The sequence below is a fragment of the Rhinatrema bivittatum genome, chromosome 8, assembly GCF_901001135.1.
Source record: "Rhinatrema bivittatum chromosome 8, aRhiBiv1.1, whole genome shotgun sequence".
Lineage (NCBI taxonomy): Eukaryota > Metazoa > Chordata > Amphibia > Gymnophiona > Rhinatrematidae > Rhinatrema > Rhinatrema bivittatum.
Window position 1 is genome coordinate 72,679,070 of NC_042622.1, and position 16,539 is coordinate 72,695,608.

The 16,539-nt window shown below is 44.7% G+C and overlaps 1 protein-coding gene across 1 annotated transcript in view; it reads right to left on the reverse strand.

The window, feature by feature from the left end:
* LOC115097189 (fer-1-like protein 4) overlaps positions 1 to 16,539 on the reverse strand; it is a 359,866-nt gene that overhangs the window by 57,179 nt on the left and 286,148 nt on the right. Inside the window, exons 34-35 of the mRNA XM_029612774.1 lie at positions 7,665 to 7,796; positions 4,764 to 4,874 (exon numbers count right to left, since the gene is read on the reverse strand). Coding sequence (XP_029468634.1) covers positions 4,764 to 4,874; positions 7,665 to 7,796 — 243 coding nt within the window. The remainder of the gene's footprint in view (positions 1 to 4,763; positions 4,875 to 7,664; positions 7,797 to 16,539) is intronic.

The following is a 16,539-nucleotide window of genomic DNA, read 5'->3' on the forward strand; positions in this document are numbered from 1 at the left end:
TTGGATTAAAAACAATACCACCCTTTCACTTCGATAAGACCCTCATCCAACTTAAAGAAAATGTGAAAGACCTGGGTTTTTGGTTAGACATTGATCTAAATTACAAAAAACACATCTCTACAAAAATTAAAGAAGGCTTTCATAAACTTCAAATAATCAAACACCTAAAACCTCTTCTTCACCCCCACGATTTAAAAACCGTACTTCAAGCCCTCATCTTTTCCGGCCTGGATTACTGCAACTCCCTTTTGATTGGTCTACCAAAATCATCTTTGAGGCCCTTGCAGCTACTTCAGAATGCTGCTGCCAGATTTCTAACGGGTAAAAGCAAATATGATCGCATTACCCCTGTCCTCAACCAATTACAATGGCTCCCAATAGAAAAAAGAATTGAATACAAAGTTCTTTCATTGATCCACAATGCAATCTACAAAGCCGACTACACTGCCTTTGATGACATTATACACATACTTCGCCCTCAACGCACAACAAGAACTTCTAGTAAACTGCAACTTGTGATTCCCTCACTCCCAAATGCCAAACTATCCTCCACCAGAAACAGAGCCTTCTCCATCATCGGACCAAAACTCTGGAATTCACTACCCCACTTCCTCACCGCGCAAGAAAACTCAAAATCCTTCAAAAAAGAACTAAAGTCTTGGCTTCTCAACCATTCTCTTAAGGACAACTCTCAATAACTTTATACTATAATCCCTTAACTGCCAACTTTAAATATTCCATTTGGACAACCTCTACTGATTCAAGCCACTGATGCCTCCTTTTTGAAGAACCCAGTTATATCTGCCTATCTATTCAGTGTATCTACCCTGTTTACACTATGTTCTTTGTTCACATCTCTTCTTTTGGTGCCATTTCCCACTATTGTTAAATTTAAAGTTTAAAATCTTTCAATGTAACAAGTTGTTCTATATGTAAACCGGAGTGAAGGCAACTATGCTATACCTCGGTATATAAAAAAATGCTAAATAAATAAAAAATAAATAAATAAATTACACTAGACCCTAAAACATCAATACTCTTCCAATTAGGAAAACAGAACAAGCCAAGTTGCAATAGATCTCAGGATAAAAACTGCATGCTAGCAGACTACCTCACTTTGGTTTGACTTGGAAAAAACACAGATCCTTACCAAATACAGAATAAAAAGACAATAAAGTATAAACAGAAACATACAGAAACATACAGGCACAAACTGAACTGGAAACCAGAACAAGCTGACTCTGTTTGCAGTGCAACAATGGAAAAACAAACAGCATTCCTCATAAAAAAAAATCAAACAAAATTAAGAAATATAAAATATAACAATGAACAAATATTTCAAAACAGCTGAATAGAATATCCAATAATTAAAAACTCGATTTGTTTTTAAATTTAACTATTTTGAAATATGTTTTTGATGTTTGGGAGACACAGCAAATGACATCCAATAATGAAAAATAGTAAAGATAAAAAAAATCTTGTGCTCTCCATACCTTTCATTTCCAATCATCCTAAGATTGTCAAGGATTCACAGGAGACAGGGAGATGCACAAACCTCTCTTCTCTCTCACACACACATGCAGACAAATAGACTCATGCTCCCTCATACACATGCAGACATACAGAACCATGCTCCCTCTCTCATACACACATTTGCAGGCAGATCCATACTCTCTCTCTCACACATAAAGGCAGACAGATCCACGCTCCTTCTCTCATACACACAGGCAGGCACACAGAACCATGCTCCCTCTCTCATACACACAGGCAGGCACACAGAATCATGCTCCCTCTCTCATACACACAAGCAGGCACACAGAACCATGCTCCCTCTCTCATACATACAAACAGGGATAAAGAACCATGCTCCCTCTCTCATACACACAAACTGGGATAAAGAACCATGCTCCCTCTCTCATACACACAGACAGGCACAAAGAACCATGCTCTCTCTCTCACACACAGGTAGGCACACAGAAAATGCTGCCTTTCACACACATGCATACAGAACCATGCTGCCTCTCACATACATGCACACAGAGCCATGCTTCTTCTCTCACACACATGCACACAGACAGAAACATTCTCCATCTCTCTCTCATTCAGGCACACAGAACCAAACTCCCTCTCTCTCTCACACACACAGAACCATGTTCCCTCTCTCACATTTGTGCCTCTGCATTTTTTTTTTTTTGCTTTACTGGTGGTTTGCAGCCTCCCCACCTTTTTTTTTTTTACTCTGCTGGCCTTTGATCTGGCGGTGGCTGCAGTCCCCCTCTATCTTTGGGTCCCTCTGGCTTCAACACTGGCAGCAGCCTTTAGCTTCACTCTACATTTAGCCCCATTGGCTTTGACTCTGACAGTGGCCTGCAGCCTCCCTCTATCTTTGGCCCTGCTGGCTTCACTCTTCTTTCTTCAGCCCTGCCAGCCTGGGCTCTGCTAGCAGCCTCCTTCTATCTTCGGCCTCACTTACTTTGACTCCAACAGTGGCTGCAGCTTCACTTCTTTGGCCCTGCTGGTGTTATGACCGTCGGTCGCAGGTGGCTGCGACCGAGTCTACTCAAGTTTTGTGTTACTCTGCTCCCCTCTCCGGGCCTGCTCGCAGCAGGGGCTAGCCTCTACCACCATGTACCTCAAGGTTCCCCGTGGCGGCCGGGATTCCACCGCCACACACGCCAACTCTGGGTCTTCCTAGACGCGCGTGCGCGCCACCGGGCCCTCTTTTGAAGATGCTACGGTGGGAACCTCAGGGGCGTCCCTGACTGATGACATCACTTGCTCAGGGTCCTTAAGCACCGCCTTCGCCCCTTGCTAGCTGACTTGGCAACGAGTTCCATCGCTATTCTACTTGCTCCTGTCTCCTTGGACCTGTGGTGGCTGTCTCGGACCCTCCTTGGACTCTGGACCCTGGCTCAGGTACCCGCTCCTCGGGGGCCTGCCTGCGCTCTCTCCAGAGACCTGGTCTCCTGGCTTCCCCCGCTCCTCGGGCTAGCCCTGCGCCTTCCAGGAATCCTACCCGCCGGCTTCCCCGCTCCTCTGGGTTGCCTCTGGGAATGTTCTCACCACTTGGGAGACTTATCTCCGTGCTACCCCGCTCCTCAGGTCTGTGCCTACGTTCTACACCTGAGACCGTCTGTGCTTCCCCGCTCCTCGGGGCAGTGCCTACGTTCTACACCAGAAACTGTCTGTGCTTCCCCGCTATTTGGGGCAGTGCTTACATCCTACACCAGAGACTGTCTGTGCTTCCACACTCCTCGGGGCAGTGCCTACATTCTACACCAGAAATTGTCTGGGCTTCCCCACTCCTCGGAGCAGTGCCTCGTACAACACTGGCAATTGCTGGTGCTTCCCTGTTCCTTGGGGCTGTGCCTTCATTTACTTCAGTGACTGAACCCACATCTTCCCCGCTTCTTGGGGTTGCTTACGTCATTACCTGGAAAACCGACTCAGGCTTCCCCGCTCTGCGGGTTAGCCTACGTCATCACATCAGTACCTCCCTCGCTATGCAGCTCTGCCCCTCGGGGCTGTCTCAGCAGTATACCTCCTGCACTTCCTGCCTCACACTTCCCACTCCTCGGGTCTGCCTAGCACCACTCTCTTGGAGGTCTCTGCTCAGGTACTGCTCTCCAGTCCAACCTGTATACTGTGGGTTTCCTCAGTGCTGTGTCTCTCACCCTGCTCTTCGGGACCTCCCCACAGACTTTCTCCCAAAGCTCCAGCTCCACCTGACCTCGCCCCTCGATGGTGTGGACCTGTGGGTCTCCTCCCCACAGGTGGTAACAACTCTCACCTTGGGCCAAGGGTCCACGAAACCCACAAACCATAACAGCCAGCCTGGGCTCTGGCTGTAGCCTGCAGCTTCTGAGGCAGGATACAAGGGGAAGCATTGCAAGTGTATGCTGCTGCCGCCATCTTGGATAGGGGATGAGCACCTGAGGAGAGTGGGGAGCATGTTGCAGCCTATGCTGCCATGGTACTGGTTAAGGAGAGGGGAAAGAAGTCCTCACACTGCCATAGCTTTCCCCACAATTAAATTAAAAGCTTGTCGCTCACTTAGAAGAGCTGCGGGCTGGTATTGAGCCTAGTGGTAGCTCGAGCCGGTGTTGGAGCCACTGCGACCATCACCAACTCATGTGATTGGCTGACCTGACCCAGTGGGGCATGCCCAAAGCCCCCATAAGCCAATCCACTGCTGATTCCCTTACAAACATGGTATTTTCCTCTTAGTGGAGCCCCAGTAGGGCGCGCCATATTGGTGACAGAAAGACGTGCAAAAGTGAGATTGGCATTACATTGGCCATCTTCCAGACTTTGGGCGTTGTGGCTGTTTTAAATGATGTATTGCAGAACCATTCTCCATGGTAATAGATTTGCAATTTCATGTTTGAGTTCTTTCAGGACTCTAGGGTGGATACCAACTGGTCCTGGTGATTTGTTACATCTTCCGTCATCACAGAGATTTGCTTTATTTGCTCAAAATCACCACCATCAAAGAATGTTTCTGGCTTAAATATTATTCCCAAAGACTTCCTCAGTAAAGACCTGTGCAACCCAATCCAATAATGGAATCCTACACACAACTACATTTGTAGAAATTGTATCTATTTTCCAGAAGAACTTGATGACTAATTTCAAACCCTGATATTAATATGATGACTACCTTATCTGATTCCAGTGTTGATTTGTACACAGCAGATGAGAAAGAGTGGAGTAGAGTCAGGAGCAGTGGCTTTGAGTATAAAATGCCTCCAAGTTCTACTTACTTTAACGATATAAACTCGCACAAGAACTTTGATGGGTCGGTTTCTGGGAATGCCCTGCATGATTTTATAATCTGGTCCTGCTTCATCAGCAGGATAGATATAAAATGAACCCTGAAGAAAAACAAGAAACAATTACATTTATTTTTTTAATTTTTGGCCTGGCAGTTTTCTTCTGATACTTTGGGCTCTCAGCTCAACTGGAATTAGTCTTTATTTGGCTAAGAGGCCAAGAGCGTTCACACACAGCTGTCTGGGTTTTTCCCTGTTTTATAACACCCTTCTCCCATCCTAATTCAGCCAGGGGCCACAGGCCACAGTTCCCTCTAGAACCTGATAAGCCTGCATCCTGGGTCTGGTTACTGGATGTTGCCATGTTGCACTAGCTGAGAGTCCCTCTCCTGGAGGCTGTGAAAGCTGCCTTTGTAGCATCCCCATCTGGCCAGAGGAGCAGAAGCTGGGCTCATGAAGTGGATCCAGATCTTCCACATGACAGCTCAGTTATAGTTCTAAGCCCAGCAATAAATATATGTTATTTATAATTATTGGTACATGTAATCATCAGTGTGCTAAAAGCTTAATTCACCCAAATTAAAGACAGAAACATTTATGGCCAAAACATATTTGCTGACTTCAGCAAATAAAAATAAGATTTTATGTTAAGAAAACAAAGCTCAGAAGCCCTGTACCACTTAGAAAAGTAATGCAAAATGCATCTGCATAGCTTTTAAGATTGCTCCCCACAGATGTGATGCTAGTCCCAGATGGTCTATCTTTAAATTTTATTTAAACTACTTAATCTCTATGTAAACTTTACTTAACCTATAAAAACCTATAGGCTATATTTGTTTTGGTAGTGGACGGTGTATATTGGGTCTTTCTGATGTCAGCAGTGACATCTACTTTGTACAAAGAGTGAGATTTGCAGTCAGTGTCTGGCCTGTTTTTTCAGCTTGCAAGTAAACTGTTGTTGCCTAGTGCAGAAATCAGTGGAGGCAACTTTTTTTTTTCCCATGGAGGGGGTGAAGATGCTACTTTACTCCTAGGCTTAAGGTCTTGCTTGTTTTCAGAAAAAACCCCTGGGAGAATCATGAGGGCCTAACTAGAGGAGGAACAGGAGATTTCATGGAGGTCTCATCATCCTCTAGTGTGTATCCGGGGGATCTGAGAAGGCCAAGCCTTCTCAGATCCCCCGGATACACACTAGAGGACCAAATTCCCTTCATGAGCGATGGAACCTTGTACCTCTAAGTTCATTAAGCACTAGCCCGCTTACCCTATTGTATTATATTACTAGTTTTCTGCCATCCTAGGCCTCTCTTTCCAGCTGATTAAGCCTCCAAGTTCACCCTCCTTGTTGAATGTAACTTTACCGCCTCCGTTCATATGTTTATTTCTGTTTCAGTTTTTTACCCTGTTCGATGTAAACCGATCTGATATTGTTACTACCATGAAGGTCGGTATAGAAAAGTGTTAAATAAAAATAATAAATTTATCGCACCTGAAACAACTAAGTTAATTTTTTGCTGATGATGAATTGTGCGGATTTCACCAGAAATGAATTCTTTATTCTTGAGGATTTCTTGTGCTGCTAAAACTTATCTGTGCTACTGTTTGCCTGTGTAAATAGTTGAACTATATCTGACACCCCAATTTTTGGCATGACTGGAACCACCAATGTACAATGTAGACTGAGCTCTTTGTCCTAGAATTTGGGTTGGCCTGAGGTGGAATTGCCTCTAAACTGACAACACTATTCACTTGAAGAATATAAACAGGGGGGAAAAACCCTGGGTAGTTGCAAATGTGGGCTCATGGCACCATAGCCCAACAAAGGCTGGTTCCAATTAAGCTGGAAATGCAAAGGATCAGGAGGAAACATCCAAGCCAAAGATAAAGGTAAATCAAAACATGCCAGTGCTCTTGCAGCAGTTCAGTTACCCTGATGCACCAGAAAATCTCTAAAATAAACTAAACTGAAACCTGCCATATACAGTGTTAATGAGAACAGTCGTGGATGAGTGTTTAAGCTTACTCTGTGATCTGGGACAGGGCATTGGGAGTCAGTGGTGAGTGTTTACACTTGTATGAACCAGGACATGGCACAAGGAGTAAAGAATGAGCATTTACATTTACTCTGTGATCTGGGATATGACACAGGGAGTCAAGGGTAAGTGCTTACACTCATTGTGTAATCTGGGAATTGGCACAGAGTGTCATAAGCACTTACACATCCTCTGATCTGGGACTTGATGCTGGGAGTTCAGTGTTCAGCACTTACGCTTCATCTGTGAATCTGGATAAAGTACAGGGAGCTGAGTGAGCATATGTGTTTGTTCTCTGATCCCAGACTTGGCACAGAGTCAGAGTTTGACAGCCCCAACACTTAATTGTTGGAGACAGCACTGATATGATCCCAGGATTGGAACGGGAAGTCAAGCTTGGAGCATTAGCACTGACTCTGTGATACCTGGCATAGCTCAGGGAAATAGGGATTGGAGTGTTATCCCTGGTTCTGTGATACAAGGATTTCGACTTTAAGCATTAGCCTTAACTCTGTGATATTGGGGTTAGCACAGGGAATCAGGGCTTGGACCATGTGATATCTGGGATAACACAGGAGATCAAGGCTTGGAGCATTATCATTGACTCTGTGATCCCTAAGATAACACAGAAGGCCAAGGCTTGAATCATTAACATTCACTCTGTGATACCTTGGATGGTATAAGGACTCTGGCCTTGGAGCGTTAACATGGTCTTTGTGATTCCAGGGATAGCACAGGGAGTCAAGGTTCTGTGATACTGGAGGTGGCTTAGAAAGGCAGAGTCTGGTGCATTAGGTACTGACTTTGTATTCTGAAGGTAGTAATAAGTTGCTGGGAGCTTGAAGTATTTTCATTATACCTTGTATTTTCCCATGAAGTTTTCTTCATCATTCACATCTTCTTCTTCACTTGCTTTTCCTCGATATAGAGGGAAGATGAAGAGCCAGTCCTGAAAGTTATCAAATTCATTTTCCAGTTCTGAATGGTAAATCTGGAACCAGAAGAAGGGGGAAAACCTATTACTTCAGCAAATGACGGTTCAGAGGAAATCCCAAGGCCTGACTTTTCTTTACCCTCTATTCATGTGTATGGCATAGGCTCCCTCAAACAGCCACAAGAACCCCCCATCTAAAACTGCATGGGCACACTCCCAGGGTTACACAAGCACTCTTATAGGAATGGCCAAACTGAGTCAGACCAAAGATCTAGCAGACCTTTGAAAGCAGCAAGCAGAAAATGCTTAAAGGAGGTGTATTAAAAAAAAAGAAAGAAACTGGGTCTTTTTTGTAATGCCAGATAGACAAATTCCCATGTTTCAGTCAGATCACCTAACAATAATATTTCATTTTGGAGTGGAATGTGCCCACCTGTGTACTTTTTGAATTTCTGTTACTTCTTCCCAGAAAGTCAACATCCTATTGTAAATTAGGAAAATGTGTACCAGACTCTTGTTCGGTCTTGCATTTGTAGCAACTTACTGAATTATCCAGCCCCATACGATATCTTTTGCCACTGTGAATATAACAGTGGTGGGGAATCTTAAATTGTATTTCTTTCAGGGTCGTTTCTATGGCTAATTCATGCAAGTCTTTTGAATAGCTTTTCTTTTTTATATATATATTCTTTACATTCAATTCGTTACCTATCTCTTTTTGCCAATAATTTCTCAGATCTTCCAAAACTACTTCTGATAAATTTTTCCATACACATTAAAGTGCATAGATGAAGAACCATCAAATATGAGCATTTGGAAGGATAATGATAGAATTAATGCAGATGAACAGGTTGGATGTACTGTAAATTAACAAACCGCAAAGAAGGTAAAGATTATACAGCAATATGGAAAGGCTTCTATGAATTATTAAAGGTTAAAAAAACAAACAAACCAGGAAAACTTAGTTGATATGGGTTCCTTAGTAGAACAATGATCAGAGGGAATGGATGACTAAGGATATGGAGGCAGTCTGGGGGGAGTGTATAAGTGTGGATGAATGTATATGCATGGGGACAGGAGTGGGAGGGGTAAGGGGAGGGGGGGTTATACATTCCAACTGTGACAGCATACAGGGAAATGACTGCTCTTCTAGATTTAGTTATGATATGTTACATACTTAGGACAATTATGTAATTGTAATGCTTTCTGAATATTTTACTTCTTTTTGTGCTGTTGACAGAAAGACAATATAAATTGGGGAAAAAAAAAAAGAAATGGGGTCTGTTTGTCATCAAGTACTTCTAGTCATGGTTCAGGGGTAGAAAGAACATGGGGTAGCAACCTTTACTGTTCTTTCTTTCTTTATTTTATCTAAATGGCTTGTGATTAATCTATCCTACAGTGAGGACAATTGTCATAGGGATCTAGCCAGGTAAAAATAGTATTTACCCAAGTAGATTCTCCTGGATGAAAACTGTCCCTCTCAGAACCACTAAAAGTACATGCGAACTGTTAGAATGTGTGCATTTTAGCCAGATTAAAAAGAAGCATTCCCAGTGGTGTGTTTAGATCATGTATATTTGCATATTCAAATTTAAGCATGCTGCTCTACCCCCGAATGACTCTCTGTAGGTGAAGCGTATAGGCAAACTTTCTACACCTGTATCTTGTAGGCAATTTTCAAAGACTATGAGGTCCATATTCAAAAGCAATTAGCCAGCTCAATGAATATTTGGTCACATATCTGGCTAAATTCTAGCCTCCTAATAAGTTAGGTAGCTAGAATTTAGACGGCTAAGTTAGGGGTGTTCTGGGGGGGGGCGTAACTGGGAGGAGTTGAGTTAGCCAGATGACTTAGCCAGCTAAGTCTAGTGAGGCCAAAGAGCTGCACTAAAGTTAGGCATTAACTTTAATACTGGTACACGGGCGCACGTATGTGCGTGTTTACTGGCTCACGTCCAGAATAGCCTGGACACGTGTACGTGTGTGCACAATTTTAAATGCATGCGCACATGTGCAGGCAAATACTGCTTCTACAGCATAAGTGGGGGAATTTTATAAGGGACATGTGCCGACGTCATTACCAGTTTTCCCAGTTCGCCCAGGTAAGGAATAGGACTTCCCAAACCCCTAGTTAAATAGCCTCCCCTGTTAGCCCCAGACTTTAAAACCTGCTGATCTGTTAAATTTCTTTTTTGTTTTATGACTTACACATCACCCAGAGCAGAATTAAAGTTATGCGGCAGGGGATCCTGGCTCGCCCTTGTACACGTAAGTGTTTACGCGCTGGTTTCGAAGTGAAACCTAGGAATGCCCATGCCTACCCAGACCATGTCCACACCCCTTTTTTGGAAAAACGTTGTGCGCACAGCGGGAGACATCCATATCCAGGCAGCTTTTAAAATTCGCTCAGCGTGCGCCAGCCCAACATATTTGCATATCTCCTGGTTTTGGGACACATCAGGTTTTTAAAATTCATTTTCAAGATAGTCGACCATATTCAATAGTGCAATTTCACATCTGAATACAACTCCCAAGAGGGTGCACAATTGTGCATCCTGCGCATGCCGACGCCCGTGGGCTTCCCCTGTTCCCTACCCCCTAGCCTGACCTTCCCACCCCTTCCCCTAGCCTTTCCACACTCTAACACACACAACCTAACTCCCCCATCAAATTTTTGTTTCACCTTTTGAGCCTGCCTGGAGGCAGGCAAAGGTTGCGCGCGCCAGCAGCCTTCCAGCACGCGATCCATTTGCCGCTGTGTTGGAGGCCTCTGGCCCAGCCCCCGGACCGCCCCCTTTGTAAAGCCCAGGGACTTAGACGTGTCCTGGGGCTTTATGCGCGTCGCTGGGCCTTTGTAAAATAGGCCTGGCGCGCATAACCCCCCCTACATACGCGTAGGGCTTTTAAAATCAGCCCCAAAATTGCACATGCTGGGTCTAGTCAAAAGGCCATCAAGTCCAGCATCCTGTCTATGACAATGTTCGATCCTGGTGATTAGAAAGTACCAAGTAGATCCATAAGAGTAGATTAAGTCCTTATTGCTCACTGCCAGGGATAAGTAGTGGCCTTCCCAAGTCTACCTGGCTACCAACTATGCTAACTGCTTTCACCACATCCTCCAGCAACAAATTGTACAGTTTAATTGTTCACTAACAAGCCGATACAGTATTGTCGTGCATTAAATGGGCACTCATGAATGAGAGCCCGCTCCCTTATCATGCACCAATCCACCTCTCCCAGGCTCCCTATTTATTTAATATTTAAATCGGGTACTGTGGTAAAAAGGAGGCGCTAGGGGAAATTGTATAGCCTCGGTAGCGGACATCCGGGAGGGATGGCTTTCAGCCGGTTAGAAAAACAGACGCCCAGTTTTGGAGCTTGTGTTTTCCTAACTTGTGCACAGATGCTGGTTTGGAAAATGGACGCTCATTAATTGAACGTCCCTTTTCCTAACCTGACTGCCGGCATCTTTTTATTTTTTTTATTTTTTTTATTTTGTTTTCCAGACTTTCTATTTTTTTAGTTCCTCCGACTTAATATTGCCATGATATTAGGTCAGAGGAAGTACAGAAAAGCAGTATTTTCTGCTTTTCTGTACATTTTTTTGGCTCCTCCAAAATTAACGTCTGCTCTGGGCAGGTGGGGAATAGATAATAGTCACATCAAGAGACCTCTCATGATTTTAAAGACCTCCATCATGATGGCCGACCCTGCATACTGAGCATGACAGCGTTCAGTCCTGGTCTCGCTGAGCTTCTTACCTCAATGCCTCATTCCACGAGAAAATGGCGGGCGAGGGAAAGAGAAGCCCTGCCTGCCTTTGCCTCAGCGATTTTGGGCCCGATGGATGCCCACGTCCATAAGAACATAAGAAAATGCTATACTGGGTCAGACCAAGGGTCCATCAAGCCCAGCATCCTGTTTCCAACAGAGGCCAATCCAGGCCACAAGAACCTGGCAAGCACCCAAAAACCAAATCTATTCCATGCTACCATTGCTAATGGCAGTGGCTATTCTCTAAGTGAACTTAATAGCAGGTAATGGACTTCTCCTCCAAGAACTTCTCCAATCCTTTTTTAAACACAGCTATACTAACTGCACTAACCACATCCTCTGGCAACAAATTCCAGAGTTTAATTGTGCGTTGAGTAAAAAAGAACTTTCTCCGATTAGTTTTAAATGTGCCCCATGCTAACTTCATGGAGTACCCCCTAGTCTTTCTACTATCCGAAAGAGTAAATAACCGATTCACATCTACCCATTCTAGACCTCTCATGATTTTAAACATCTCTATCATATCCCCCCTCAGCCGTCTCTTCTCCAAGCTGAAAAGTCCTAACCTCTTTAGTCTTTCCTCATAGAGGAGCTGTTCCATTCCCCTTATCATTTTGGTAGCCCTTCTCTGTACCTTCTCCATCGCAATTATATCTTTTTTGAGATGCGGCGACCAGAATTGTACACAGTATTCAAGGTGCGGTCTCACCATGGAGCGATACAGAGGCAGTATGACATTTTCCGTTTTATTCACCATTCCCTTTCTAATAATTCCCAACATTCTGTTTGCTTTTTTGACTGCCGCAGCACACTGAACCGACGATAACAATGTGTTATCCGACGGAGAGAATTAGAACCGGAAGAAGGCTCGCAGGGAGAACGTCGGGAGGAAGTGTTACCTGATACCTCTCTTGAGCTACGAACAACTCTGTCCCTGGTGAATCGGGTGGCTCCGGTGAATCCAGCTGAGGACAGATTTTCGGATCAGCTGAGAACCGAAACGGTCTTCGGCACAGTTACGGTTGAGGAAGGACGTGCCGAAGCTGAAATTGACCCCTACACCCCCTAGCAGTAACACAAGGCCTCAGCCTTTAGTTGGAGAAGCACTTTCATTTCCAGAGATCAACAAAATAGACCTGGTAAGACCTACTGAGATTTCCTTAAATTCGATATGGGAAGCAAAACAAGTTTTGAATACTAATATATACAATCAAATGGCACCTGTGTATAAATTTATGGGGAACTTTGGTAATCGGCTGAATATGATGGAAAAAGAAGTGCTGAGAAGTAAGAAAACAATTGATTCAATGGAAAAGGCAATAAAGGAAAAATCCTCAATGCATATTTCTCTGATTAAAGAAAATCAGATGCTTTCCATGAGGATGGAGCAATTGGAAAATCAGCTTAGGGCAAAGAATCTTCGCTTCATAAATTTTCCTAAGGATCAATATACTCCTCCCAAGGAGATGTGGAAAAAATACAAGATGGAAATATTAAAGATTCCCGAACAGGCCCTTCCTCTTACTTCGAGGGTTTTCTACATTCCACCCTTTAAGAAGAAGGACTTACACGATCAGAAGGGTGTTCAAGTCCTGACACCAGCTGAACCATCTGTAATGAATCTGACTGATATATTAGAAACATTACAGAAAAATTCAGTTACCCCTGCAACTCTAGTGGTTTCTTTTCTTTTAGAAGCGGATAAACAATGGACACTGAGAATGTTCTTTCGGCTCAGCTTCCTTTTTGAATCTAAAACTTAGTGTGTTTCCAGATCTATCCAGAGTGACGCAGAGAAGAAGAAAACAATTCCTTTTGTTAAAGCCTAAAGTAACTGAAATTGGAGCGTTATTTCTCCTTAAATTTCCTTGCAAGTGCACTATAAGATATCAAGGCCTTTCCTATATCTTTTTTGCCCCAAACCAACTTTCCTATTTTCTGTCAGATATAGTAATTCCTCTAAGTAGTTCTTCTCCTATTTTGACTGAGCAAGTGTAAAATCTGGTATTTGACTCCGAATAATGTATTTTGCTCTCCGTAGTGCAGGTTTTTTCCTTTTTCTTCTGTATTGACAGTAAAATTATTCCTGCAGTTGTGGTATTAGGTCCCCTTTATCGAGGACTTGTATGAAAGAGTAATATTTTTTTCCCCTCAATTTGTAATTGATGATTATGTATTTTTTAAGTTGTTTAACTCTCTCTATCTTTCATATCAAGATGTTATTTCTTGAAATGTTATATTGTGAAATTAATAAAAAATAAATTAAAAAAAAGTCACATCAACATGCATTTGCATGTGATGAGCGCTATTACCTACGTGCACGATTGGACGCGTGTTTTGGACACGCTAACCCCCGTTTTGCATCAGCGGTTATAGAAGCACTTCCAAAATGCATGTCCAATCACGCACGTAGATAATAGCGCTCATCACATGCAAATGCATGTTGATGAGGCTATTAATTATTCCCACCCAAACAAAAAAAAAAATGTGTGCCCAACATGCACATTTTTACTCTCCAGTGCATGGTACTGCATCGGCCTGTGAGTGAAAAATAATTTTCTTTGTTTCTATATCTGTTACTTGTTAGTTTCAGGGAGTGTCCCTAGTCTTAGTATTATTTGAAAAAGTAAATAACAGTGCCCTATTTACCTGTTTCACCCCACTCAGGATTTTAAAAACTTTATTCCTTGAGTAACTGCAGTATCATTTAAAACATCAATGCGATTTACATAAAAATTCAGCTTCTATCGTATCCCCTCTAAATTGTCTCTTCTCCAAGCTGAAAAGCCCTAACTGTTGCGCTGTGGATGGAAAGGAACACCAGGGGGCACTCCCCAGCGCAGGACAAGAGATGTGTGCCCTTGCAGTAAGACATCCCTGACCCTTGACCGAACCTGCACGTTTCCTTGAGATCACTAATGCAATGGTGGTCTCTGAATGGTCCTCAGACCATTCCAAGCCCTTTCGGACTGCTGCTAGGGAGCAGCAGGAAGCAGCAGGTCGGACAGAGGACAAGGCAGATGAAGGCATAACACAGGACGAGACTCAGATGTGGGAAGTAGACGAAGACTCAGGCTTGGAAGTAGTCGAAGCTCTAAGGCCAGTGCCGAAGGGCGCCCACCACAGCCAACCAAGGCCAGGCATGGACCACACCTAGGACTGACAAGACAGAGTTCATTCGAGAACAAAGGCAGACTCGGCTTGGAGATAGCCGAAGGCTTAGACGTTGAGGGTGCTAAAACTCAGACATGGAGGACGACGAAGCTCAAACATGGAGGATGACGAAGGCTCAGACGAGGACGACGAAGCTCAACATGGAGGATGATGAAGGCTCAGATGTGGAGGACGATGAAGGCTCAAGGGATGAGAATGCCGAAGGCTCAGACGTTGAGGACGACGATCCGAGACGGGACTCAGATAGGACGAGATTACTCCTCAGCGCCGTCTGATGGAAAAACCCACCAGCGCCCTATTCAACCCAGCTGGGCTGGTCGCGGACCACGAGGGACGGGTCAGAGCAGAGCTGAAGACATCTGGAACAACTTGGAGACAGGAACATCAGGGAAGCAGAAGACATCAGGAGAACATCTGGAACAAGAATGAAGACGAAAGACCAAGGAACGAAGAACATCTGGACGAAGACTTGGGATTCCACATGGAACAGAGTGCCTAGGAGGAGAACAGATGTGGAGTCCTAGGGAAGACTTACTCCTTGCAAAGGCGAAGCTGGAATGACTGAAGAACCCTTTTATAGGGTGAAGCAGGAAACACCCAAGGCGGAGTTCGCAGGAGGAGCCAGAGGGACCACTCCCTGCTGGCCCTTTAACTTCAGGGAGGAGGTGCGGCCCCGCGCCTAGGAGAAAGCAGGAAGCAGTGCAGTACTTTGGACAGCGGCCCTGCTGCACGGAAGACTGCAGAGCCGAAACAGAAGCTGGAATTAGGCCTCAGGCAGGCCCCGAGGTAAGCACAGCTTCTGACCGCTGAAGAGGAACTGCCAGCGGCTCCAGTTGCCAGGCGAGACCAGGGATGGTAGGCCCCATCCCCGCAGGAGACAAGGTAGGTGTCGGTGGCCTCCGGGCCACATAAGGGTATTGTTGGTGGCCTCCTGCCACATAGGGGCGTACCCAGATGGCTCACTGCTGTCGGGTAGAACAGCGGTATCGGCGGCCTCTGGAGTGCATGCAATGCCGTAGTGCGGCTCCAGCTGCTTGGTAACGGAACTGACGGCCTCCGGGCCGTGCCGGGTGGTACAGTGTGGCTCCAGCCATGTGGTAACTGTGCCAGTGGCCTCCGGGCCATGCTGGGCAGTACAGCGCGGCTCCAGCCTCGTGGTAACGGTGCTGGCAGCCTCTGGGCCACGCCGAGTGGTACAGCGCAGTTCCAGCCGCAGGGGCAGCCTCCGGGCTCCGGGCTGCAGAGACTGCAGAAGCGCGGCTCCGAGCTGCGAGGAAAAGAGGAGGAAAAAGGTGGAGAAGCTGTTCGTGCAGCTAACACAGGGCAGATTCATAACACTAACCCGCTAAGCATTTCTTTACATGGGAATTACTGCATCTCCCTTTATTATTTTTATTACCTTTCTCTGTACCTTTTCAAGTTTCACTATATATTTTTTGAAATAGGGGTGACTAAAAATGCACACATGGTACCATAACTCAAAACAGCCCAGTTCCAAGTGAACTGGAGGCCCTAATGAGCAGGAGAAATCTGCCAATTAAAAAAAAACCCCTCAAACAAAAACAAACTGCCAAACCATGCACAGACCCACGAAAAAACAGCATAGCATGCCAGACACAGTTTAGTACACCATACAGACATGCTGCCATCGTAATCCCTGCCACGACCAGCACACCATATCCAGATCCTACCAATACCACTGTGCCAGATTCAGATCAACCACAATCGCTACAGGCAAAACATTCTCATTTTGTTTTCTTTTTTGGTTTGATTTTGTTGTTTTCTTTTTTGTTTTAGCGCATGCTAAATCTTATTAACACCATAACCATGTAACACGGATAAAATATAA